The following is a 27,990-nucleotide window of genomic DNA, read 5'->3' on the forward strand; positions in this document are numbered from 1 at the left end:
GCACTCCTAGTCACTGAGGTCACAGCAGAGCTTGGGAAAGTTACTTTTTTTGAACTACAACTCCCATCAGCCCCAGCCAGCACATGCTGGCTGGGGCTGATGGGAGTTGTAGTTCAAAAAAAGTAACTTTTCCAAGCTCTGCACCTAGGCCTCTAGTGACAAAGATGGATCCAGGAACACCCCCATACTGTAGGCCTGCTCTTTCAGAGGAAGTACAACACCATCCAAAGCAGGCAACTGACCAGTTATCCAAACTCGGGAACCACCAACCCACAGCTTCTCCGTCTTGCTCAGTTTATTGGCCCTCATCCAGCCCACCACCGAGTCCAGGGACCGGTCCAGGGCTTGCGCAGCCTTTCCCGATTCAGATGTTACAAAGAGATAGAGCTTGCATGGAATTCCACATACTCTCATGCATGCAATTCCCGCTCACCTTCAGCAACCAGGCTAGGGCTTCAATACAATGCTGGATTATGCATTTGTATTTAACGTGTTGCCAGCATGGGGAAAGATGGATGGAGTGGGTTATCTTTCAGAATGCCTGGGCAGTGGAAATTGGTGCGTGCATGGAACTGGTTCCAAAGGGGGGTAGAAAAATGAGAACTACTGAGTAACCAGGGCTCTGGATTCAGTCCCCCGAGCTGAGAGGCAGCGGAGATGGGTGTTGTGGACGTAGGAGTCTTGAGTGCTCTCCGTTTCTGTTAAAATAAAAAAGGGTCTAGCGATTGGGAGGAGGAGGAGGAGGGTAAGAGCACTTGAGAGTAAGGACTCCTAGGTTTTACCTCCAGCAAGATCCAGTGATCAGGAAGGGCTGCGGTTTATGAGTTCTTCCTAGCTTGGATTACAGAGGGTGTGCGTGTTAATGGGCCAGAAAATGGGGGATTTAATAGACCCTGTTAAATAGATGTGACCCTAGTATATCTGCCCCCCAAAAAACCTGGAGTGTGCCATAGGAAATGTTCCAGAATGCTCTGTAACACACAGGAATTTTGTGACAGACGTGCAGGAGTTTCTGGGCAGATTAATCCATGTGGAAAAGGTTCACCATAGGCAGAAAGTTTGAGAAATCTCGGGTCTGGTAATTTGGGATGAGTAAAGGACTTAGCTGAGAGGAAAGACACCTGGATTCTTTGCTCAATTCTGACAGGCCTCAAGGCCCCATCTGCCCTGTACATTTAAATGACTATTATACTACTTTAAACAAACTGATGTTTGTTAAGGGTTTCTGGGAACTGTAGTTCTGTGAGTAGGGTTGCCATATTGCCTGATTAGCCGGTTTTTATCCGGATTCTAGCATGCTACCATGCTAGCCCATTGCGTGGCCCGAATTCTCAGCTTTCATTTAAAAAAATATATGCAAATATCTAGCCCTTGTGGATCCAGAGATACAAGGCAAAATGTGAAGGCAATTTTCTGCCCATTTTGTGAGAAATCAGCCTATTCCTGCCTTCCATTGTTCTTAGCTCATGAGGGACACCACTGCTATCCTGGGAGAATCAAGAATTTTAGTCTGCCTGTCTGTGGCATGTGCAGAATCTAGTATTTTAGAATACTACACATGCTCACTTGAGCAACATGTGCAGCTCTGCCCCTTATCCGTAGACTTTCTGGTTGAGCCAATAAGGAGAAGCAGCCTTCATCTCAATTGCCTCTGTGTCTCAGGGTATGTGTCTTAAATGGTGAATGCAATGGGAGGGTCTGCCTGTTATCATAAAAGATGGAAAAAAGGGGTTTGAATCCACCAAACCCTCCCTGAACAAACAAGATATAAAAGCAAGCCTCTCTGTAGAAAAGGCTGAGGTATTAATATTTGCATTTTTTGGCCCTGCCACCACCCTCTAAATTGGTGTTTACTCTCAAGTAAAGTTGCATAGGAATGCAGTCTTGCTCATTCTGTTGCCTGGCAGAGCCTCTGTTCAGCAATTCAGAAAAGGTTAAAAAGTATTTTTTAATACATATCCTTCTTCAAAATGACTGGCAGGCATCTCCCCACCAAACATCACCCTACTTCATTTGCTTCCCAGGGATAGATGTGTGTGTGTGACCAGTTTGGGAAAAGTTATCTGCTTACTATGTGGTATATTTTGCTCTTGGTGCTACGTGTCTGCCCTTGGCAGGGGCTAAAATCCCTTATTCCTAATGCCAAATTAATAGAGGCAAGCTTAGAATTTTAGTGCTGTAGAATGCACTCAGCACATATTTAGAGGATCCATTTTCTTTATTACTATTTCACACATTCAAATCCTAATTCTTGTTTTTCAAGGGCTGGGGAGAATTTCCTTTATTTAAAATTTGATATGAAAATGATTGGTTTGTAGTTATCTTCTTTTATACAGCCAAATTTCAAACATTATATATTTTGCTATGTAAACCACTTTTGGAACTTTTTGTTGAAAAGCAATACAGTATATAAACATTTTTTACTACTGCTATTTTTGACAGGACTCCATATACATTGTATGCTCAAAATACTCTGAAGTTCAGGCAAACCTTGCTGCACACCAAGGTTCTGTTCTTTTTGTGGCATATTAAATACTCTAAAGATAGAATATATTCCTATTTACTTGCTGATCTTCGATATACTGCTCAGGATAAACATAAGTTTATGTCTTCAGGTACTTCAAACTTATGAGGAGTATAGTCTGGTGTTGGAAAGGATTCTGTGACAGTACTGCTTGCTTTGTAGCTAATTAGATAAGATTATTGACTGAACTGATAATGTTGAAATTTTGATTTCTATTTGTGTTACAGGTTGTAGTGTTTATTCACATTTCCTAATTGTTGCTAAGACAACCTCTCAGTCACAATATTGCTTTTAATTGACTGTGTATTTTTATTGTTTTTGTATGCTGCCCTGAGGGCAGGATATAAATCCTGTAAATAAATAATTAAATATTCAAAAGTGTAGGAAACTAGAATCTAGGCATTTAAAACCAAAAATGTAAGTTAAAAAAAAAGATTCCTTACATTCACCCCAGTTTTGGGTGATAATTACTAGGCACAAAAATAAAATAACTGGACAATGCCACCATTTAATATGCTTAATTTACATAATTAGAAAATTTTCATAATATGCAAATTAGCCTGCCCAGATTTGTGGAACTGGAATATGGCAACCCTAAATATGGCAACCCTATTTGTGAGGGGCATCGGGGTCTCCTCTCAGCACCCTTAATAAGCTACAAGTCCCAGGATTCTTTGGGGTAAGCTATGACTGTTTAAAGTGTTATCATGGTGCTTTTAAATGTATAGAGCAGGTGGGGCCCTAGTCAGTTTGGGAGGTTTCCTATTCCCCAACTGGAAAGGTGAAGTTGACCTTGGTGAATTGAGGATCAGAGAACCAAGAACCACTGTCCTTGCGGCTTGTTCCGTCTCTCTACTGCAGCATTCACCAGTTTGTGCCTGTCTCTGCTGGGCATTTTGTTGCTGAGACAAGAGTGGATCTTAAATGGAGGAAACAGCTCATTATTTTTAGCCGCTGTGTCTAGACTCCCTCAGGGCAGAAAGCAAAATCCCAAATGGCCTGCAGTCCGGCCTTGCCTGCCAGCCTTGCCTTGTCCACTTTGCTGTGAACCTGAATATTAGTCTCTGGCACCAGGGGGCGCCATGTTACTAGAACTGAGGCTTTTGCTAGAACACGTTGTGATCAACAGGGATTTAGAATGGTCTTGCTTTATGGAGCACCAGTTCATATACCTGCCAAATGGCTGAAAATTCAAAATTGGGATCTATTTTCTCCAGTTACTCTGACCCCAAAGCTCTGGTCCTGACCAGCTGCAGCTGTTCTGTGGCCCTTGTGGCTGTTTGCTACTCTGCCTCTGCAGCCATTGAAGATCTCACTAGCCTTCCAGGAGAGACAAAAGGAAATATTGCTTCACTGAACACGTAACTAACCTGTGGAATTCACTACCACAAGCACCAGGTTAAGTAACTTGGTTTTAGATTGTGTAGTTTTTATATGCTTGTTGTATCAGATTCTGTAATTTTATTGTATTTTATGTTAACCGCCCAGAGACCTATTGCTAGTCGGGCGGTATATAAGTTTAAGAAATAAATAAATAAAAATAAGTGGAATTAAAAGGAAACACAACAAATTCATAGCAGATAAATTAAAAAAAAACAAACCCAAGTCCTGTGGTACCTTAAATATTTACACATTATAGCATCAGTTTTCATGGACTAAAGGACACAGTCAGTGTCTTTAGTCACAAATGTTTATAAGAACATAAGAAGAGCCTTGCCGGACCAGGCCAAAGGCCCATCTGGTCCACCATCCTGTTTTCACAGTAGCCAGCTGTGGGAATCCCTCAAGCAGGGCCTAAGCACCACAGTCCTGTCCCTACTTGTGTTTCCCAGCAACTGGTATTCAGAGGCATACTGCCTCCAACAGTGGACATAGAACATAGCCAATGTGGCTATTTATTATGCCATAATAAATACACTTTTAACAGCTACCTCTTTGGAAGTCGTCACAGTGGATAGTCTGTCAGCAGCTGCTAACCTTGATAGTAAAGGTTACTTGTACAGAGGCAGCCCACCCCTGAGTCCCACCAGAGAATGACCCTCAGGATCATGCCTCACTTGTGAATTTGCAGTGGCATCTCTGGCTGCTGTTGGAAACACAGTGGTAGATCAAATGGATATTGGTTTGTTTCAGCAAGACGATTCTTATGTTGATGTTGTTGTTCTTATGACCATATCCTATTTTCATATTACTAGGAGGCAGAACAGTGATGATGGTGGGGGGATCTAAAAGAAGAAGAAAAAAAGAGGGGAAAGGAAAGACCGCCATGAAAATATGTATTCTTCGTGAAATCAGCTGTTCTAGTCCAAGTGAGAGAGTAGGGGGTATAGTTGCTTGCTTTGTCTCTTGCCCAATAAAGTACAGTAGGGCCCCACTCATATGGCAGGTTACGTTCCAGACCCCCGCTGTAAAGCGAAAACCGCTGTAAAGTGGAACCCATTGAATAGAATGGCGCGCGATGCCCGAAAACTGCCGTAAAAGTGGAACAAGCGCCATATGAGTGGGGCTTTAGTCTAATTGCTTCTAACTGAGACCGCTGTATTAGCGAATCGCTGTAAAGCGGGGCCCTACTGTAAGTAGAAGGTGTATTTGCAGAGGGATGCATATGTTGTGTTGCAGATCAGGACCAGCACAGGTGTTGTGGGCAGATGGGGCCTTCCATGAAGTGAGATGGCACCCTTGGGTGGCAGATTTTGGATGCCATTAAGCTGGCAGAATGTAGCTTACCAATGGAACCCAATCCTCTGTGTCATTCTCCTGCACAAACCTCATTGAATACCAAGTTCTTGTGGAACTCCCAATCACTTCGGTGATGCTAGCGCAGCAAGACATCCCGATTTATTCATGTGTCTCATGTTAAATTGACCACCATTTTGATTTTCTACAACAGGCATCAGAATGCCAAGGGGTGGGGATTGGGTTACTTATCGGAAGGGTTGTCGTGGAGAAATCAGTGCCTGTCATAATATGCAGAATCATGTTTTATACAGCAGTGCAAAAAATCAATAAGAAATAGCAATGTGGAAAGAGGGAGGAGGAGGGAAGAGTTGCATCTTCCCAGGAACAAAATACTGAGATTTGATGATGAAATGCCTCCAAGACTGAAGGGCTACTTGGAGTAAAGGTGTCTGATTCCTTGGCAACAAATGACTAAGTACTGCACATTTATTGCATTTGACACCTTTGTATTCTTGATGGTCTTTTGAAAGAGAGTGAATTTCACAGACTCCAATGGAGGCCTTGTTACACATGTTTCTTCGGGTGGGGACCAATCTGGAGGACAGATGCATTCTATTTTAAATGTCAGAAGTACAAGAAAGCACTGTAGAACAGGCAGGTATGCCTCTGTTTACTATGGTGCTGACCGGGGCAGAAGGCTCTTTAGCAAGAGATATTAATAAAAATTCCATGTTGAGGCCTAGCTCAAATTCAGCCCTGTTTCAAGGACGTCTGTCCCCTCCAGTTCAGAAGTGGGGAAACTGTGGCCCTCCAGATGTTGTTGGGTCTCCATCCCTCATCATCCCTGACCATTGGCTATCCTTGCTTGGGCTGATGGGACTTGGAGTCTGACAGCATCTGGAGGGCCACAGAGGTACCCCACCTAGTTTTGCCAAGGAAGTGGAGCCTTCTGTTTTAAATTGGTTCCAGTCCTCCACCCGTCTTGGGCCTAGCTCAGATTCAGTCCTGTTGTACTCTGAATGTGGTGTGTGTCCGTGCTGGTGAGTTGGATGTGCTTGCCTTGGCTCCAGTTGGAAATCATCATAACCCTGGAGATTAATTCAGTTTTTGATATTGTCTGAGATGGTACATTTTCTTTCTTTTTCTAGGGCAAAATATTTCAAGGGGAAGAAACTTCATGGGGAGATGGACATCAAAATAGAACAGGTAAGTCAGTGTCTGGGTGTGAGGGACCCTAGAACCTAGACCAAGAGCGTTATGGCCTAACGGTGGAACCCAGCTTAGTGAGTTACCCAGCTAGGACTATGGGTGTTCTCTTCAGACTCTGAAAAAAAATGGGGATGTGTACAATGTTAACACCTCTGATTGGCAGACAGCATGAAGCCACTGACTTTGACTCGCTTGGAATAAATGCCAGGAGCCTGGCCTTCTGCCTTTGCTCGGTTAACAGAGCAGGGTATCAGCTCCTCCACTTCAGCAATCTTGAGCTGGAGACCACATTTATTTATTTATTTATTAGATTTATATCCCGCCCTTCCTCCCAGTAGGAGCCCAGGGTGGCAAGCCTAGATGGGGGCAGGCCACCATTAGACTCATCATTAGCACACATCTTTGGGCAGCTGTGGTGGTCCCAGAGCCCTAGCCAGACCCACTGTTGGTGCCTGCTCTATTGACGTCTCCCTCTGGTATTCCAATCAATGATGGGTGGCTGGGGTTGGGAGCTGCCATTTTAAATTTCCAGAATGTTCCCAAGGTAGGATTTCATTGTCACATTGTGGGAAATATAAATGGCTACTTCCAAGTGTTGGAGCTGATCCAGCGTGCTGCTGCTGCCATTAAGCTCCCACCCCCAGGGCCAACCAATTTAAGAGTGGGACCCCTCAAATCTGGAACTGGTTCTGTTGTCTGTGGCCTCAAGCTGGTCCTGACAATAACCATCTCTACCCCCCCACACACACACTCACACACATAGAGTCAAAATTTGTCACAGAGGAAAGTCAGATCCTGAACCCTGCAGATGCAAATTCTGTCTGCAAAAGGCAATTGATGAAGAAGCTGCTCATTTATGGAGAATAGCCTGGCCTCAGTCTGGACCCCCACCCCACCCTGGTGATGGCAAGAGTTGACGTTGCTTGTTCACTTGCTTCCCTCTGGCACGTGGCTGAGCCCAGTGCAAGGTCATGCAGTGGTTTCTGTGGTCAAGGAGCTGGCGCAAATCCCTGTGTGACTCAGCAAGGGGCTGCTGGGTAGACCTGGAAATAAATGGAAACAACAACCACAGCGAGAGCAGGAAATGAATCTCCAATATAGTGTCTTAGGTCAGCAGTTTCCACGTTGTCTCGTTTTCTGAGAATCCTTTTTATGTCAGTTTGTCTTTCCTTTTTGTTCAAAAAGAGCAGACCTACATAGACAAGGCATACAGAAAACAAATATACATAATGTGCTAATGAAAGCAGACCAGTGTAAACCCACATAACAAAAATAAGCAATAGTTTTGTCCAGTTCAAATAATTATATTTTGAATCTCTTTTGAAGATTAATTGGTATTTAATTATCAGTTTGTCTTGAGAGGAATCTCTGTGTGTTGTGGAGGATTCTGGTATGCTTTGGGTGCACACTCAGTTCATGCAGGATGCCTGCTTAGGTCTTGGAATTGCCCCACGTGACCTGTGAATCAACCTTAGAACAAGGGTGGGCAGAATTCAGTCTTGTTGGTTCTACTTTGTTTTTTGCCATAACCCCAAGTCTACCAGTCAGAGCCAGGTGCAAAAGACATATTGTTAGAATTAAAGGACAGGGTTCCTCTGAGCACATTCTGAGTGTAGAAATTTGTTTTCAGTGTCAGAACTGAATCCAGCTTACAGATCTTTCATATAGAACTCCACTCCTGGGTACTCCAAGCATTCTTCATTTTAGTAGCCTAATCTCCGTGGTGCAGAGTGGTAAGCGGTGGTAACGCAGCCGAAAGCTCTGCTCACGGCTGGAGTTCGATTCCAACGGAAGGAGGAAGTCGAATCTCCGGTAAAAGGGGTCGAGGTCCATTCAGCCTTCCATCCACCCGTGGTCGGTAAAATGAGTACCCGGCATATGCTGGGGGGTAAAGAAAGGCCGGGGAAGGAACTGGCAATCCCACCCCATATATATGGTCTGCCTAGTAAACGTTGCAAGATGTCACCCTAAGAGTCGGAAACGACTCGCACTACAAGTGCAGGGACACCTCTACCCTTTTTAATCTCAGTAGAAAAAGTTGTGTTTTGTTGCTGCTGCTGAGCATCTGGGAGACATTAACTGTTGTCATTCTACTGCAAATCACCCAAAGATCTACTAGGAGATTCCAGTCTTCCTTCTGCCTGTCCCTGCATTAGAAGGCATGGTACAGTGGAAGATCAGTAGAGGTGGGTAAGTTATCTTTCAGGGAAGTTGGCCCACCATTATCCATTTCCTTGTGGAGGAACCCGTGATAAGCTTCTGAGGAGCCCTAGACAGTGGTGGCTGGTGCCCATTGGGATGGGTGGGGCAGAAGACAGAGAGCCCAACAGAAGCTGAAGTCAGAGCCAATGACAGGCAGTGCAAACTAATTCTGGTTTTGTCCCCATCCTCTTCCCTACCAAGTTTTACAATTGCAACACTGAAACTAAAGAGGAGGAGGAAGAGGAAGTTGACAGGCAATGCCAAGTGGCTTGAGGGCAAATGGGTTAGTGGATAGCACGTCATTCATCTTAATGGACCAGCTTCCACTGGCCCGAGGGCCATAGAAGAGGTATATCAATGGGGTGAGACAAGATTCTGAAATGCCACTGCATCAGTGTGTACAAGTTTCTCTTAGCATTTCTGTCCTAGATAAGTTGCTGAGAACTTATTCCTTAATCTTCCAGTCTTACTGGTCTTCCAAGGTACAGGAACATTTGAATCCTTCCAGGCAAACTGATGGGCACGGTTGCGCAATAAACCACACAATAAATTTATTTGCTTGCTTACTTTGAAATCATAAAAGAGATACATATAATCTAAACAGAATAAAACAGCACTAGAACAAAACCAATGGGATAAAAACAGTGTGAAACATTTAAGAAACAAGGAAACACATCTGAAAAGTCTGGGAGAATAAAGAGGTGCCGAAAAGACCACAGTGTGGGACCCCAGCGAGCATCTCTGAGGAAGGCATTCCACAACAGAGACACCACCACTGAAAAGGCCTTTTCTTTTATAGTCACCTGCCTCACCATATTTGGCTGGGGCATCTGGCAAGGGCATCAGAAGACAACCTTAGAGTCTGGGCAGGTATATATGGGAGGAGACATCCTATAGGTAACCTGGTCCCAAGCCATTTAGAGCTTTAAATGTTAATGCCACACTATTGTTCTTCCAAAGCCTCGAAGACCGCCTATTTCAGGTGGCCGTTGTATGACTGATACTTAAGAGGGCTGAGACGTGCTTCTTTTAATCTTGTGATATGAAATGATACTTTATATCTTGGGCTCAGTGTGGTAACTTTTAACTAATGCTGGTTTAATACCTTTGTGGGTCTTGTAGAATTATATTGTGTTTTTATTTCACGTATTTTACCACCTTGGATGAGTGTACTCAGAAAGGCACTTGAAAATGTATTTGAAAATACATAACATTTTTGATCTTATTGAGGAACCTCATAAGAACATAAGAACATAAGAAGAGCCTGCTGGATCAGGCCAGTGGCCCATCTAGTCCAGCATCCTGTTCTCACAGTGGCCAACCAGGTGCCTGGGGGAAGCCCGCAAGCAGGACCCGAGTGCAAGAACACTCTCCCCTCCTGAGGCTTCCGGCAACTGGTTTTCAGAAGCATGCTGCCTCTGACTAGGGTGGCACAGCACAGCCATCATGGCTAGTAGCCATTGATAGCCCTGTCCTCCATGAATTTGTCTAATCTTCTTTTAAAGCCGTCCAAGCTGGTGGCCATTACTACATCTTGTGGGACCAAATTCCATAGTTTAACTATGCGCTGAGTAAAGAAGTACTTCCTTTTGTCTGTCCTGAATCTTTCAGCTTCTTTGAATGTCCACAAGTTCTAGTATTATGAGAGAGAGAGAAGAACTTTTCTCTATCCACTTTCTCAATGCCATGCATAATTTTATACACTTCTATCATGTCTCCTCTGACCCGCCTTTTCTCTAAACTAAAAAGCCCCAAATGCTGCAACCTTTCCTCGTAAGGGAGTCGCTCCATCCCCTTGATCATTCTGGTTGCCCTCTTCTGAACCTTTTCCAACTCTATAATATCCTTTTTGAGATGAGGCGACCAGAACTGTACACAGTATTCCAAATGCGGCCGCACCATAGATTTATACAATGGCATTATGATATCGGCTGTTTTATTTTCAATACCTTTCCTAATTATCGCTAGCATGGAATTTGCCTTTTTCACAGCTGCCGCACACTGGGTCGACATTTTCATCGTGCTGTCCACTACAACCCCGAGGTCTCTCTCCTGGTCGGTCACCGCCAGTTCAGACCCCATGAGCGTATATGTGAAATTAAGATTTTTTGCTCCAATATGCATAATTTTACACTTGTTTATATTGAATTGCATTTGCCATTTTTCTGCCCATTGACTTTCTGCTCAGTGACTTTCAAAGGGACCACAGAGTTTCCTGGGAGACAGTTTGAAAGCCAGCATACTAAACCAGTCTAGTTCCTATCTGTGAACTGTCCTGCCTATGTTTTCAGACAGGAAGTTTGCCACTTGGGTTGGAGCATCCTTGCTGTGCACCTTGATCCCTTGCTAAGCAGAGTCGGGATGGTGACAGCAGGCAGCTCTGTGTCGTGCTTGAGTTTCTGTCTCCATGACTTTGTCTTCTGGTTGTCTCCTCCAGGCAGAGTTCTCTGACCTCAACTTGGTGGCTCATGCCAACGGCAACTTCTCAGTTGACATGGAGGTTATACGCAATGGTGTCAAGGTAGTCAGGTGAGTGGCAACACGTGCGTGTCAGTTGTTCATTATGATCGCAAAACTGCTCTTGAACAAAACAACGGTTTTATTTGAAAATAAAACTGGCAAATCTGTTTAATATGTTTTTTAATAATGTTTTAACCCTTTTTTAAAGCTGTTTTTTTAAAAATGTTTTTAATGCTGTTTTGTTTTAATGTATTTTAAGATCTGTTTTTATGATGTTTTAAAGTGTTTTAGTGCTTTGTTTGCCGCCCTGGGCTCCTGCTGGGAGGAAGGGCGGGATACAAATTAATTAAATAAATAAATAATAAATAAATCAGCAGGTAAGGAGGTGTTTTTTCCTTGCAGTGGCTGAAACAATGTTCATTTCAAGTGTGCATATTTCCAATTACAGCATGCTGAGGGCACACTCAGAGAACATACATCAACCTTTTAATTTGAAATGTTTATTAATGCAGAGGTTTTGCACATGTCTGCTTTTACACAAAACCTCTGTATTAATTCTTTGTAATATATATATATAAACAGAAATCAACAGCTATAATATGTAAACATGGATTGGGAGTGGAGGGAGATGGGAATGTGTAGGCAAGGAGGTAAAGGGCTAACCCAGCCTTTCCCAACCAGTGTGCCTCCAGATGTTGTTGGACCAGAACTCCCATCAGCCTCAGCCAGCATTGCCAATGGTCAGGAAAGATGGGAGTTGTGGTCCAACAACATCTGGAGGCACACCGGTTGGGAAAGGCTGGGCTAACCTCAGGACAAGCATACTGCACTTGCTGAGCTACCTGAAGTTGACTGGAATCTTGTTGGTTTCGTATATGAATGGGATGGGGAGGGGAGAAGCTTTTTGCAGCATTCCCAAGGTTTTAAATATTTGCAGAGCACATGGGTTACATCATGAGTTATTTAGAAAGCCTGCTGAAAGCTGGGAACACACCAAGGAAGGGAGGGAGGAAAGCAGATAGACTTCCTTGACTGGCTTTCCGGCATCAGATGCGAGAGGGATCTTCTGCAGGAATTTTTGTGTGCATATCCCCTGCTCCCAATTCACAACTCTTCATATTGGCTATTGTGAAATACTCTGGTAACATTTGCTCTTGTGCTCTTCCTGGGGATTTTTTTTTTAAAGGCTTGTGCACATTGGGAAAGAAATACTTGTGTGCATGCCCAGTTTGAAAAAATTGTAATGGAGGGTAGGTTTGTAATATCTGAGGGGAGGGGGACATACACATACCACACTGATACATTCCATCAAGGGTCACCCGCTAGTGTGGAGAGGAAACATTGCTTTTGAAATCAGAGGCAGAAAATTTAAACTGCTCGCTGTGGACATCTTTGCACCAGTAGGCAGATGGAAACATTGGATCTTAGCTACCCACTGTGCAAGATAACACCCCTGTATGGATACAGCCTTACTTAGTGTTCTGGTTCATCTATCCCTGGAGAGGATCTGTGGCTCCTTCCATGGAAGGTGAAAGAAGGAGATCAAGGGAAAGTGAGCATGTGGAGTAAGAGTTCCTCCATGGCTGGAGGCAGTGTGCCCCTGAATACCAGTTGCTAGAAATCACAGGAGGGGAGAGTGCTCTTGCTCTCAGGTCCTGTTTGTGGGCTTCCCATACGCATCTGGTTGGCCATTGTGAGAACAGGATGTTGGGCTAGATGGGCCACCGGCCTGAACCAGCAGGGCTCTTCTTATGTTCTCATGAGAGCTCCTGGTTTTATCTTTGGGATGCAGTAACTTTAAACTACATATCTGGGAGCCAAGATTCTGGGATCCTGGTTACCAGGTAACAGGTTTTGTGTGCAAGTACAGGGGAGACGGTTTTTTCTGGCTATCCTTGTTCTTCATTCTCATGCCTCTTCTTCTAGGAGTCTGAAGCCCGACTTTGTGCTGATCCGCCAGCATGCCTTCAGCATGGCACGTGGTGGAGACCATCGTGGCATTGTGATTGGGCTGCAGTATGCAGGAGTGCCCAGCGTCAACACCTTGCACTCTGTCTACAACTTTTGCGACAAGCCCTGGGTGGTGAGTGGTGGCATCTGATGGTTGGGGAAAGAATCAGGCCTCCGTAGTTGTCGGCTTTGGCCTGGAGGGTGGTGAGTGGGTTGTTTATTTGGTGTTGGGGTATACACAAATTGAAAGACTAGGGCTCATTTGCTCATTCTGTTCCCATGGAACCATCACTAAATTAAAAAGAAACTGACATAAAGAGAAATCGATAAAATTGGAATAGCTAATGAAAGCCAGTTAAAGCCTTGAATATATAGAACAAGTCTTAACTAAATGATAGGTGGCAGACAAGGAAGCTACTTGGCAGGATTCACATGAGGAGGCTGTTCTATAACCTAGGTGTCACCACTGAAAAGGCTTCATTCCACATTTTAACGTATCTTGGAGGATGAGGTTATTAATGACTACTAGTTATAAAGGTTATATTATCTCCAGTATTGGAGGCAGCCAGGGAACATGAGTGGGGAGAGTGCTGTGCAGTTGCGCTCATGCGCTTCTTGGGGGCTTCCCATAGGCATCTGGTTGACCACTGTGGGAACAGGATGCTGGAGTAGATGGGCCTGTGGCCTGATCCATCAGAGTTCCTCTTATGTTCTTCATAAACAGAAGAGAAGCAGAGCAGAGCCTCTCTGAGGGAAGGCCATTCAGAGCTTTAAAGATAATGACCACCGCTTAGAATAAGGCCAGAAGCTGCTGCTGTGTCCAAAAGGGACTTCTGACAGTAGCTGGACTGCAACATTCTGCATCAAGTGAAGCTCCTGAACATCAGTCTGTGTGACTCGCATCCACACCATACCTTTAAAGCACATTTAAAAGACATGAGTTCTCCGAAAGAATTAGGGGAACTGTAGTTTGTCAAGGGTGCTGGGAACTGTAGCCCTGTGAAGGGTAAATGACAGTTCCCAGGATTCTTTTTTGTTTCATGAGTGGGGGCTATGCATTTTGAATGCGATTCAAAGGTATGGTGTGTATGCAGGCCTTGAAGGCAGCAGCAGCTCCAATAGGGGAAAGCAGAAGAGGCAAATGGGAGAGTTAAAACAGAAGCCAGTTGAGAACAGATTTGGAAGGTTTCTTCCTCATTCCTTCTCTTACCTGCAATGTCCTTCTGACAGTTTGCCCAGATGGTTCGTCTGCATCGCAAACTTGGACCTGAAGAATTCCCGCTCATTGACCAGACCTACTACCCCAATCACAAGGAGATGGTGAGTTGGGTGGGAGTGTGCTTGGGATTCTTCCTTCCTTCCTTCCTTCCTTCCTTCCTTCCTTCCTTCCTTCCTTCCTTCCTTCCTTCCTTCCTTCCTTCCTTCTTGTGCTGGAGTTTGCACCCTCTGACTCAGTGATCAGAGAGGCTCGTTGCCATTTGCAAATGGGGCTATTGGGAGTTTAAATGTTGGTTGCTTTGCATTGTGTGCTGGGTTTAAATGACATGGGATGAGATCCCACCACGTCCAGATTCAAAATAGGTTACACCTCCTCCTTATCCGGTAGTCCTACAGGCACATTTTCCTGGCCAAGAGACTGTGATTAATGCTGTGTGAATAAGGGCCTGGATTGGGGTTTTCCGAGCCATGGTTTGTGTTTGCTGTTACTGGAACTGGGCACTTGGCTACTAGCCACCATGGCTGTGTTCTACCTCCGTGGTTGGAGCCAGTAGGCCTCTGAACACCAATTGCTGGGTATCACAAGTGGGGAGGGTGTTTTTGCACTCAGGTCTTGCTTGTGGGCTTCCCAGAGGCATCTGGTTGGCCACTGTGAGAACAGGATGCTGGATTAGACAGGCCTTTGGCCTCATCTAGCAGGGCTCTGCTTATGTTCGTATGGGCTAGGGTTGGGGCTAGTGCTGGGGAGCAGCTGACTGAAGATTGCTGACCAAACAGGGCCACAAGGCCAGGCTCCAGGCCAATCCAGAGAGACTTCATGCAGGCTGCCAGTGGCCAGCATTGTATACCCCTGGGTCGCTTTGGAACCTGATGAGCACCCCCCACCCTTTTCTCCAGCTGGCTTCTCTGCCAATTCCTCTGTTTTGTTTGTTACGGTGCCTTTTCAGCCAATGGGTACACCCATTGTCAACAAGGCAATAATTTCTCAGGCATCTTCAGATGAAGCCCTGGGCAAAGACTTTGTCTAGGCTGAGCTGTTCAAAGCTAACATGTCTCATTGGGTCCCTGTAATAGCAATATTACTTACAAGACACCAATATTGTGATGTCAGTTTTTTAAAAAAAGGGAATAAGACCAACCCCAAAATCTTAGGTAGATTATGTTGTCTGATGCAGCTGCTAAGCTATATGCACACTTTTGGGTGAATGAAATTCTGGATTGATTTTTAAACTAGCAGTACTTAACTTTTAAGACCCAGAAATCCCTTTAACCCCAGTCTGGAACATGGATCAATCTAATTTGATTCAGTAGTTGGAGCAGGGCACAGGGAACCTGTGGCCCTCTAGATGTTGTTGGACTCCATCTCCCATCAGCCCCTGCCATCATGTCCAACAGCCAGAGATTATGGGAGTTAGAATCCAGCAATATTGGGAGGGCAGCAGGTTTCCTATCCCTGATTTATAGTATCCATTTACTTTTCCACACTGCTTGTGAATGTTTGCCGTGCTCCCTCTCTCTGCCTTTTAAAAGCCTTTAAAATCTTTATCTTGGGCTTTAGTCTTTCCTCTTTCCTTAACATCTCCTGGAACTTAATCCGCTGTCATCATCTAGCAACCGGTGAAGCATGCTTGTGTGCGAATATTCACAATTTCACATCTCTTCGTCTTTTCCGCTCTTCCTTTTTCCTTTTGCCCTTAAATAAATAAATACTGAGCTGCAGGCAGGGAGTTTCATTTTAAAACTCTTTGTGCATTGCCTAGTGTAATTCTTAGGCACGGGGGGGGGGGGAACCCAAACGGGCAATTGCTATAAGCAGTTGCTCCATCCTTCCTCCTCAAGCTCAGCCCTCCAATCTGCAGGGAATGTTTCCCCCCCCTTGAGACCCTGGAGATTGGCTTCATCATTGTTGTTTGCTTCTCCTTGCAAGCTCTCTTGACCACAGCGCCTGGTGGGAGATAGAGGAGGGATGAGGGAAAACCTGGTGGTTACCTGCCTAGCATGTTCTCACGAGGAGTCACATTTGAACAGCTTGGAAGCCACATGTTGCTGATGATTAATATCTAAAACAGATGGTGGGGCCAGGGGTGGCATTTCAGGTTTTTAAGGGAAAGGCCAGTTCCAGAATGTCCCAGTTTCCTGGTGGAATTCAGGCACATACTGGCAAACTCATGTTGTGCAATTGTAGTTGATTGAGAGCCTTGTGCAACAAGCCTGCTTCCCCCAAAGATTGGAAAGTGTGGGATAATGCTTGCTTTGATGCAACATCATGTAACTTAGGCTGTAAACACACTAGTCGCCAGATTAAAGTGTTTCCATTAGCCACACCTAGAGGGGGAATGGGTTGATCTGCCGCTCAGTTGCAAAATCTATTTGAAGCTGAATTAAAAAACAAACACCCGCACTTGAGCTGATCCCACCACGTTTTATAGTAAAAAGGGGCGGAGTTAGACCAGCATAGCATGCCCCTGTTTTTAGAAGAGAGAGGTGGAGACAATGGAACTGGCAGAACAGTGACTATGTTTCTACCCCTACTTGTAAACAAAGCAGGATGAATGCTCAATAAACAGGTCATCTGGAAGTCCCCACAGCTAGTGTCAGGGCTTCTGAAAGTTTGGGGTCATGGTAGGAAGGACTCAGATACCCTTTCTGAATGAAGAATACTCTCCCCAACCACTGGAGAAGCCCCTCCTGCAACTTCTCTTGGCTCCAAAGCTTTTGCAGAAAACTCTCTGTGAGTATTCTGGTTTTCCCTCCAGAAAAAGAACTAGAGGCTTGCTCTTAATGAAAGCTTAAGATTTTCCAGATTCTGCAGAAGTCATTGCTGCTGAATATTCAGAAATAGTGCAGAAATTATAAGGAAGGACAATTGGGTGCAGAGTAGGTAGTTCGGAACTGCCATTTATTTAAAAAGAGACAACCCAGGGGGGAGGGGCTTATTCACGGGGAGGAGGACCAGCTCTGTCAGAGTCCATGAAGATGTCACTGTCTCAGGTGAGCCTTGCGAAGGGAGCCTGGCCCCTGGGTGCTCAGTGATTGCCAGGTGCAGAGGCCGGCGCTTTCAACCCGGGGTAGGCAGGCCAAGCGTTTGGCCTGGAAGCCATCCCATAACCGGGATATGATCCCATCTGTCCACAGGCACTGATTGTCGGAGGTGATGGAGCATGGCATGGAATTGCAGGGCACAATCTTTTTAAAAGAAAGAACAACAGAGTGATATGAGGGCAGGGCTAGAGAGGAAAGAGATCCTGATGTTCATGCATCATAACAACAATCCATCCCCACATCTGTTGACCAGCGGGGCCTGGTCCATAAGGGTGAATGGGGCACTGCCTCACCAATCTCATTCTGCCTTCAGCCAGCCCCACCTGTCTCCCTTCTTACTTAACAACCAGTCCAGGGGGTGTCTCTGCCTGTCATTGGCTGTGGCGCCACCTACTGTTGGTCTCCCTGGTTTCTGCCCTACCAGTCCCAATGGGCACCAGCCAACAGCTCTGCCTTGCTCTAATCTAAGGATAAGCAATCAGCAGCCTGGGGGCTCAGTCTGGCCCCACAAGATTTTCTCATGTGGCACCCTTGGTCTCCAGTCTTAACAATTCATAGCCATTTTCTTTGGCACCAGCAAAGGAAAACGGCTCTTTATTGTACCCCTCCCTCTGCAATGTGAACAGCTACTCAGCCTCATTCATTGGCCAAGACACAGGTAAATGGGAGAGAGCAGCTGAGGGAAGTTTTAAGGAGAGAGGCATTGCCAAAGCCTCTGTTGCTGTTCTCAAGGAGAGAAGGGGGTTATGGAGCCCTTTGCCCGTATCCTAAATCATGTAGGAGTGCGTAAAGGAGGGGAGCCAGTGTTCCTGACCCTTCAGTCCTTGCTCAGTTTAAAATATGCCTCCTGTTAAAAAACAGTGCCAGGATCTCTGCAGCACTGGGGCCTTCTGGGCCCTCCTACAAGACATGGATCTCCATCTTGCAATCATGCTATAGTTACCCCCTCTGCCACCACTGTGACCACATGGCCACAGAAAGCACAAACACAAGTTCTTACTATGTCTGGCTGCCTCATTGCAAGGCACCCAGCTTCCTTTCCCCTGTTCCATATCAGCTGCAATGACTGTGCCAACCCTAATACGAAACCATAGTAAAGGAATGGCATCTTTCCTTGGACCATTTTCAGCTAAGGTCAGATGATGATGGCTTTCAAGCTATATGGAACTCCTCGGTGGGGGCATTATGTTTTTCCTGGTGGGCCCTGCCCCCTTGTGGATCTCCCTGCAAGCATATGGCCTCTTAACTACTGTAGCTGCCCTGGGCTCCTGTGACACAGCGTCTCCTATTGGCCAGGCACTTACTGTGCAGTTGCATCCCTTGCTGTAGTCTGAACTCAGGCCTCGTTTCTGTGCAAGAGAGAGCAGAGCCCACGGCTGGATGAAGGAGCAAGCTGTGATCATGACACGATCGCCTTCCAGCATGCCTGTTGGAGGTAAGAAAGAGATAGAAAAGCAAATGTGAACATGGACAAGGTGAAGCTGAGGGGCTTGTTCACAATGGCTTGTCCTTGACCAGTTAAACTCAGGGCTGAGACTGGTGTGTCATTCCGTCTGCCCCCCATAGACATAGCTGCTGAGACAGAGGCTTGAATGTTTATTGATGATGTTGCATATCTTCATAACCTGAAGCAGGGCTGAATGTACTCTGCCCTTGTGCTTGTGCTTGTGCGCGTGTGTGTGTGTGTGTGTGTGTGTGTGTGTGTGTGTGTGTGAGAGAGAGAGAGAGAGAGAGAGAGAGAGAGAGAGAGAGAGAGAGAAATCAAACTTCTGTCTTTGGGCAATACATATTCCATGCCCCAAACGGAATTGTATGACCTGAATAAATAGTGCAAATAGAGCAATTTTGCATAATTTATGCAGTTTTGTACAATTTATTCAATTTTGCCAGTTATAGATGGGGCTAGGAAGCCGTATGAGGTCCTAACCCCCTATCCCTGGACATCCTATTCAGCATTCCCCTTGTTTTTTGAGATTTCAGCCAGCATTGCCATACAGTTTCAAACAGATCTTTAAAAGCAATAAGGACTAGAAACTTGCTTCTTTTTAACTAAGTGAAAGCTGAGATTCTTTGCAGGTTGAATTTCATGCCCAAAACCTCATTATGTGTTCCTTTTCTTGCATTTCTTTGCCATCATGACATAGAGCTAAAGTATCTCTGGGAAGAAAAGTGATTTCACTAGTTTCCTAGGAGGTTTGTTCTGTTATTAAACTGCCTTTTCACTAAGGCATGCTGTGTTTTGTTTTGTTCTTTGGCCATTTAGAGCTGAAAACATATTGTTTGCATTATTTGTCATAAGCAGCTTTGAGGCCAGCCTCGGCAAGCTGCTCACTGTGAGATAAAACTGTTTCTGGGTTATGTCACTTTAGACTGTAGGGGGGATCACATTTTTGAATGCTTGTTCATTTAAAACAGCAACTCCTCACTTGCTGCACATGGGGGGGGAGCTGTTGGGGAGAAGAGTTCTGGCCTACCCTAGCCTCCTCCATGAGATCCTAGTATGCGGTCTGTAGCAACTGATTTTTTTTGTAGTATATATTAAGCTGTTTGTTTAGACAAAGCCTGAGCCTCTTTGATAAAACTGGGGTTAAAATATTCCAGATTAACAATACAAGGGCCCCTCCAGATGTCCTTTTTATTTCAGGGACATCAGGTGTTACATTGTCTTACAGTGCAATCCTATACATGTCTACTCAGAAGTCCCATAATACTCAATGGGGCATACTCCCAGGAAAGTGGGGTACAGGGCTACAAGTTTAGACATTGAGAACCACACCCAGTCCCCACACATCTAGGCCTCGATGACATGCCTCTCCTCTTGACAAATACATGCTGTGCTTGAATGGCTATGAACAGAGAGTTCATTGCTCAGGATTAAGGCACAAAAGTATATCTGGGTTTTCGTTTGCCCCAAATGCTCCCTGGCAAAAGGTGGCACTCCATACCTGCAATGACATACTCTTCTCCTTTGAGAGGCCCCTTGTGTTCGTAGCCACAGACACTTTCCATGGCAGGGGTGTGGAGGAAACGGACATCTTGCATCTCCTCGGGGCCCTTGTACACCTGTGCAGAGAGAGAGAGAGAGGAAAGTGGTTTAGTGACCAGGGAGGGAGCAGTATTAGGGACATGAGTGGGGCCGGGGCTCTTCCCCACTCTTACAGGCGTGGGGCAGAGGCCATAGCTCAGTGGCAGAGCATATGCTTGCATGTCCCATGTTCATCTCCAGGCAGGGCTGGGAGCATCCCCTGTCTGAAACCCTAGAGAGCCACTGCCAGCCAATGTAAACACTGATCTAGATGGACCAATCAGTCTGATTCGGCATAAGACAGCTCCCTGTGTCCCTGTGTACTACGATGAGAAATCCTGGCTGGTTCTAGCAGAAGCCGTTAATGACATCAGCTGTCTCTGGACCTGGGAGTCACAAGTTCAAATGTTACTTCTAACTTAAGCTCCCTGTGCCAGTCTTTATATCTCAGCTTCTGTTTCACCCACCTATCTAAAATGGAAATTAGAGTGACAAGCTTGATTTGAACATAAATAAGATATGAAAAATGTACCTACTAAGGAGTAGGTTGGGATATGAATTTAGCTCACAGAGGAAGATTAAAATAATAAGACAAATGCAGAGTTCCTGAGTTGCAGTGTTCAGGTATGACGGACACACAAATACATTTTGTGTGGTATTGATGTTCTTTTGAAACATGCGTTTGGAGGGATGCCTCTCTTGCAGACATGTTTCTTAGAGCTGATAGGCATGCTTATTAAAAAGCACCTGCTATAGCTCTCCCGGACTGTATAATTTCAGAATGCAGGTGTGGCATTGCGAGTTTGAATGCTTTCTAACATGCAGCACTCCCTGGACATGGAAAGGTTCCACACTAGAGATTAAGCTAGGATACTACCCTCCTCCTGATATGTTAGTTGCCCACAGGCACAGATATTTTAATTTTATATGGAGGGGTATCCAGTCTTGCAATCCTGCACCTGCATTCTGAAGTTGTGTAGTCCCAGAAGGACTACCACATGTTTTCCCCAGAATGTGTAGATTGTTTGATTGATTAATTAACTGATTCTTTCCACAAAAATCTCACAGAGGCTTACAAAAATATAATACATGGTGTAATTATTTTAAGAACAGATCCATCCATTCCCCAAACACAGACTTGACCCCCAAACTGCCATCAGTCGTGGCAGCATTTAACCCCTGAGGGTGGAACGATGTCAAGGTTGGTGCTAGACAAGCTTGCTTGGGGAGAGCATTCCATAAGCAGGGGGCCTCTACTGAAAAGGCCCGTTCTCTTGTTACCGCCCTCCAGTCTAGTGTTTCGGGAGGCACACAGAGAAGAGCTTCTTCATGTGAGCAATTGCTAAGGAAGTAAAGAACTCCTGTCTCAGTATGTTGCAAAAGCATTGGCAGTGGGGAGAACGTTTAGTCATTCCTATAGTTCAGAAGCAGGGAACCTTTCTCAGTCGGAGGGCCACATTCCCTTCTGGGAAACTTTCCAAGGGCCACATGCCCGTGGTGGTGGAGCCAGAGGCAAAAGTGGCCGTAGCAATGTAAATGATGCCTTTGAACAGTTGGTTCGTTTCTACGCACAATCCTCAATCAAGACGAACAAGAGGCGTTATCAGAGTTCAAGGACACCTTCCAGCCAGGCAAACGCAACCAGAGTGTGAAGCAGGGCCATTGAGGGGTGTGGCCTGGGGAGCGTTCTGAGGGCCAGATATATATAGGCCTGGAGGTGGCTCTTGGCTCCCAAGCCTGAGGATCCCCACCCTGGCCACAGGGAGTGGGAAGTGAGCAACAAAGGAAAGAAAACAACAGCTGTTCAGAGAATATGTATGGGACGGGAGCACAGAGCCTGGGTATTCTTATCCCTGTGATGAAAGTTGCAAGGAATATAGCCGAAGTGCTAGCTTTCTGTGGGAAGCTTCTGGCTATTCTAGGTTGAGCAAAGGTGGCACCTTTAGGGGAGGAGGGAAGGAGCTATGGAGGAGAAGGAGCACTTGGCTGCTGCCTCCTGCCGATATGGGGGATCCAAGAAGGATTGTCGACCGGGAGATGTCATTTCCCACCCACCAGGACACCCTTCAATGGCAGCTATACAGACTTCCATTGGTGGGTCTCCTGATATGTTTAGTAGCGGGGAGGTGCTTACCTTGGTGTTTTTGATCTCATGGCGCACCCACCACACAGGTTCTCCTACGGAGATGTTCACAAGCTGCTTGCTGACTCCCACAAATTTACCCCTGATGACTGCAAAAAAGAGATGGTGGGTCATATGTTTTTCTTCCTTTCTACCCAGCTCTCTGGTTTCCAACACTGACTTTCCCATGCCTCTCTCCCATTATGTTACAGTAAAGGAGGGATGGTTAATGGTGCCTGGGGTTCTTCTGATCTGGGCTCAGGTTTCTGCTCTGATTCTTCTGTTTTGGAGCCTCAGAGTTACATCCACGCCTGTTGTTCTCACAAAGTCTGGGGTAGGGAACCTGTACCCCTCCAGAAGTCTATGGGCTACTACTGCCATCATCCCTAACTATTGGCTCTGCTGGCTGAGGCTGATGGGAGTTGGAATCTGGCCACATCTGGAGGGCCCCAGGTTCCCCATCCTTGTACTTGATTTTCCTGTAAAATGATATTCTCCTTCTATTGTTAGAGAGCCTGAGTTTTGAAGGCAGACTGTTACCAGGACTGCCTCCCCTTGCACTTAAGACAGAGCTGCCTTGCAGATGTTTCAGACTACAGCTCCCATCATCTTTGAGTATTGCCCATACTGGCTGAGGCTGATGGGAGTTGGAGTCCAACAACATCCAGAAGGTACCACGTTGGCCGTCTTTGACTTAAGGCCATGGGATCTTGAAATCTGCATGGCTACAGAGTGCGAAGAGTGGACTGTGATCTTTTATTTATTTACACATACGTTGCTTTTGGAGTGCAAATATACCACTTAGGGCAGCCTATGACAATAAACATTGCAACTCCACTAAAAACAACGATAACAACAATAAAGGAGATAATTGCAACAGTTAAAACCCAATGATAAAAACAGTGTCCGCCTCACAAAACAAAAGCCTACCAGAACAAGAACATTTTCCGTAGTTGGTGACTCTTTTCAGGGTCCAAGCAAACCCACCATGCAGTTTCTCTGCAGTGGTGTTCATGCACAGGAGTTGCAGTGCCACTTGTGTTTTAACATTCGCTGAAGATTAGTCTACAGCTGTTCATTTTGGTCATTCATATGCTAGGAAATGCAACCCTTGCCTTTCTTTCTCCCTAACTTGGACTGGGCAAAGTGAGATGTGGGCTGTTCCCATAATTTCCCCCAAAGGGTGTTGATTGGTCTCCAAATGGAAATCCCACTGTGAGCTTCTCCCTCTTGTCCAACCAGGGAAGCTGTTTTGCAGATGCCAGCTCAGTAAATTGTGACTCGCATGAGTGAACTGGGCCATAACAGATCTAACACTGCTGACAAGAACATCCGTTTCACCTGCAGGGCCAATGGTTTTCAATGGAGTTGGTTCACATATTCAGCTGCCAGTTGATGAGTGTACAGTTACAGTGTGCAATGAAATCAAGCAATACACTTGCATGTGTGAACCAGTCCAGAGAAGCTTGGATGAGAGGAGAAATGCAGAGAAGCATCCCCCCCAACCCCCTCTTACGTGAGTGGTTGTCTTTCTGCACTTTTCCTTCTCTCTGCCTCTGAGAGAAGTGCTGAGATGGGCCGCCTTCTCTCCCCCCCTTTCATGCTGTGTGCCACCACGTTTCTGAATGTTCTGCTGTGTTGCGAGGCGACAAGCAAAGAGGACTTAACTACAACTACTACTACTGTGCTGATGAGGCCTATCTTTGGGTGTAGTTAGCTCCTCTCATCTGATTAGCTCTTCGGAGGGACAATATAGCTCAGTGGCAGAGCACATGATTTGCATGCAGAAGGTCCTATGTTCAGTCTCTGGCATCTCCACTTTAAAAGGGTCAGGGAAGGACCTCCCTTTTTGCCTGAGACCTTGGGAGATCCACTGCCTGGGCCAGAGTAGACAACACAGGACTAGATGGGCAAATAGTCTGACCGGATATAGGGCAGGTTTCTATGACTGCAGTTACTATTTACTGGTGGCATATTAATAATATACATGCAAACCAAATAACAGTTACACTGGTGGTGTTTCCCTGCATGGGGCCTTAGGATCCTGACAGGTGATGCTTGACTTTTTTTAAAAAGGATTTGCTTCTAGTCCTCATGATTGCCACCCACACAAAAAAGTCCTAAAGATATGTAGGTGCCCCGCTAAAAGCTTAGAGGGAATCTTGATGGGGCTTTAGTAATCAGGGGTAGGACTTATTCACCTTGTGTATGTCCCAGTACTTCCCATTGCCCTCCCCATCTCTTTCCCATCTATTTCACCCTCCCTCCCCACCTCAGTGTTATATGAGTCCTGATCCCCCTTCCTCAATCCCAACCGTCTTCCTTCATTTTTAATTTTAAACACTCAAACTTTAGAACAAATAGTAAAATAAAACGAGGCCCGGAATTTTATCTTATAAATCTTTAAAAAAGGGGGGGGAAATCAAGAGGCAAATTTTACCGATTAGACTCAAACCTATTGTGACCATTTGCCTAATTTATTTCAGCAACAGGTTTTCTAGTAATGGATTTTGGAAAATTTTAAATTGCAAAATTCTAGTTATATGGTAGATCAAGCCTTGTAAATACAGTATATATTTATTTGTTTGTTTGTTTGTTTATTTATTTATTATTTATTTATTGCACTTGTATACCGCCCCATAGCCGAAGCTCTCTGGGCGGTTTACAGCAACTTGAGGGAATATAAACCGCATCACATAACACCATCAGGGGGCACTGCAGGGCATATATTTTCTTATCGCTTGCCACTGCAGGGCTTAAAACTGCTTTTGAAGCACTTTTAAAGGGGTGTTAGCGAGCCTAAGGAACGAAACAGTTCCAGAACTGGCCAGAGAGGATAAAACCTCAGCAGACCATGATACATGAGCAAGTTTCCATTTGGACTGCCAACTGTGTGTGTGTGAGGTGTTTTGGTTCCTGTGCCTTTAACAGCCATCTGACTTGCAGAAATTTAGCAAGTGACACTTTTCCTGGCATAGAGATGAAATGTTGGAGAAAGGCACACCTTTTTTCCAGGTAGTTATTAAAGGCACAGGAGCCCTGCCATAAGTTTTGTTTTGTTTTGGTGGCAGTCTGGTCAGACAACCTCTTTATTGAGAATTGATCCTGATTTGTTTATAGGGAGATTAGATGATGCTGGCTATTCAATGAGCATTTGTTTGCATTATCCCACACTTTTCCAGTGCTTTTCCTATTTATTTTCCTCATCGCAAAAAGTCTGAACTTTTGGGGGTTTTGCACAAGACCTCCCAATCAGCTTTAATGGTGCAACCTGAATTTGCTGGTATCTGGTTGAATCCCACCCCAAAATAGCAATGGTCTGGAAGCCCCCATAAGTTCATTTGCTATAGGCAAGCTGAGATGATGGGCATTTCTTCTGGTTCTACGTATTCACCCTTGGGAAGTGATCTGGAGTAAAAGCATTTCTAGCGACTTCAAACAACCCTTCAGAACCCGCTCCTGTAAGTCTGAATACTTAATTGACATTAATACACCGCAAAGCCCTTTAAATGATGGTGTGTGATAGACACACAGGAAGGGGACATGCAGGCATGCCAGCATATGTACTAGCCAGTTTCCCCCACCTGTACCTTTGTGTCCTGCCTACAGCCTAATGTCACATAAGACACATTAAAGAGCAACGGTCTTCCCTTTTATAAAAACGCTGGTCTCTTGAAAGCACTTCGTTGCCACAGGCCACCAGGCAATTGGCTGTCTGCAAGCTTGTGGGGAGGTGGTGGTGAATCACAATGGGAGTGATGCAAAGGGCAAATCTAGGGCAGGAGTGGAGAAGCCTTTTCAGCCCAAGGGCCACATTCCCTCATGAGCAACCCTTTGTGGGGTGGGGGGGAATGCATGCCTGTGGTAGGTGGGGCTAGATGCAGAAGTGGGTGGAGCAATGGACGTGACGCTTAGCTTGGTGCAGTAGGCTGTATTCTAGCTACGCTCTACACCCACACCCATCCAGGCAAGCAAGAGGGATTATTACAGTTCAAGGATACACTCCAGCCACACAAAAGCACTCGAGGACTGGATGGAACAAGGCTGATGGGGAGGAGTGTGCGGCCCTGGGAAGAGCATTGAGAGCTAGATGGAGAGGCCAGGAGGGTCCCAGGCCTGAGGCTCCCCACCCCTGATATAGGGACGGGGAGACCATTAGGATTCAAAGGGGAAGCGGTGATGAGTTAAGAGTGCCGGGAGGGGGGCAGCACGCATTGACTTTCACAAGATCCAGAGACTCACCGACATCAGCATAGCAGTATGCAGACTGGGGGTGCCGAGGGGCACAGGAGCAGGCTGCTGTGGGATCCCCCAGGAAAGCAAGGAGGAGGAGGAAGCTGGCTGTCAGGAATCCATGCGCTTTAGCTGAGTCCATTTTTGTTTCCAGAGAAGAGGAGGAGAGAAGCGACTCCAATGTGACCTGAAAAGCAGAGGGAGAGAGAGAGAGAGAATGTGTGTTATTTCAGAAGAGGGTGCTGCAGGAAGAGGGGTGGAAAGATCATCCGGTAGAGGGCCACATGCTGGGAGAGCTGGACTAGGGGAGCAGTAGGCTACTGTCATTCCAGAAGGAAGAGAGGCGAAGGGAGTTCTCCCATCCTGCCTCAACAAAGCTCTTTGTGTCTCAGTTCTGTGGCTTGGGCAGAGTCAAAAATAAGGGATGGATGAAGAGAGGGATTAATTGGAACGGAGGGAGATGGGGCATAGGGAGGACCACAGGGATTCCTCCACCTTGGATGCAATCAGAGCTTTGCCGTGGCTTCCTCCTGTCCTTACGGGTAAATATATATACCTCCCTCCTGGGCTGGGACAGTGGATTGAAAGGGGGAAGCCTTAGCAAGGCAAAGAAAACAGGAGGGTGATGATAGGCCAGGCCTAACAAGGACTTCAAATGCCTAAGGTTTCTATGGCACCACAGAAAAGAGGGTAAAATAAGGGCTGGGACAAGGGGAAGCCTTTGTTGGAATTTCAGTGGGTGAACAGGGCTGGAAATCTTGAGAGGGGAAAGGGATTCTCCATCGGATCTGGGCAGGGCTTAGTTTGCTGCCGTAAGGGTTAGCAATCTTCCTAATTTTAATTTTGTTTTGGCTCACCTTGCTCCGCGTTGCTCTCTAGGCGTCTCCTGCCAGTTCAGCCTGCGGCTCCCGGCCCATCTGGCTGGTATTTAAAGCTCACCCCACTTCCCCCACTCGGCTCTCCCCCTGCTTTTCCTGTCCCAGCTGCCAAAGGGGCGTGACAGACAACAGCCTGTGGTTTCGAGTTAGCTGTGCCAGGGTGGGGTGTTCATTGCCTAATAATTCCAGCTTGAGAGAGAGACAGCAAAGGTGGGAGGGTGGGGGTCACCGCCACTCCTCCAAGAAAATATTTAGCGGGAAGTTTTGGATTACTCAGATGATGGAAAGTGACGCTGGCGGTTGCTTAGGTGGCTGGTTTTTTAAGAGGGGGCAGGTTGAATTTTTGAAGGGAGCCACTGGGTGGCACCGTAGAGCTCGCCGCCCTGGAGAAGGCCCCCACGCGTGTGCTTCAGGTTCCCGTGGACTGAATTGGATAATGCATTCTTCT

General features: G+C 45.9%; 2 protein-coding genes across 3 annotated transcripts in view; one reads left to right on the forward strand and one right to left on the reverse strand.

Annotated features, from left to right (window-relative positions):
• The window catches only part of SYN1 (synapsin I), a 113,175-nt gene that overhangs the window by 32,405 nt on the left and 52,780 nt on the right, over positions 1-27,990 (forward strand). The window contains exons 1-5 of one of the 2 annotated variants that reach the window (XM_061614448.1): positions 3,906-3,922; positions 6,352-6,409; positions 11,052-11,143; positions 13,001-13,157; positions 14,255-14,344. In XM_061614448.1, the coding sequence (XP_061470432.1) occupies positions 6,389-6,409; positions 11,052-11,143; positions 13,001-13,157; positions 14,255-14,344 (360 nt within the window). In that variant the 5' untranslated portion in view covers positions 3,906-3,922; positions 6,352-6,388. Of the gene's footprint in view, positions 1-3,905; positions 3,923-6,351; positions 6,410-11,051; positions 11,144-13,000; positions 13,158-14,254; positions 14,345-27,990 lie in introns of those variants that run through there. The other variant, XM_061614447.1, reaches the window with a different exon arrangement.
• On the reverse strand, positions 17,114-27,851 carry TIMP1 (TIMP metallopeptidase inhibitor 1). The gene is made up of 6 exons (XM_061614449.1): positions 27,522-27,851; positions 26,674-26,851; positions 22,444-22,541; positions 20,230-20,347; positions 18,589-18,710; positions 17,114-17,428 (listed from the first exon to the last, which is right to left on the reverse strand). Exons 2-6 carry the CDS (start codon positions 26,804-26,806, stop codon positions 17,222-17,224), a joined length of 678 nt encoding a protein of 225 aa, XP_061470433.1. The 5' UTR covers positions 26,807-26,851; positions 27,522-27,851; the 3' UTR covers positions 17,114-17,221.

The sequence above is a fragment of the Rhineura floridana genome, chromosome 3 (assembly GCF_030035675.1).
Source record: "Rhineura floridana isolate rRhiFlo1 chromosome 3, rRhiFlo1.hap2, whole genome shotgun sequence".
Classification (NCBI taxonomy): domain Eukaryota; kingdom Metazoa; phylum Chordata; class Lepidosauria; order Squamata; family Rhineuridae; genus Rhineura; species Rhineura floridana.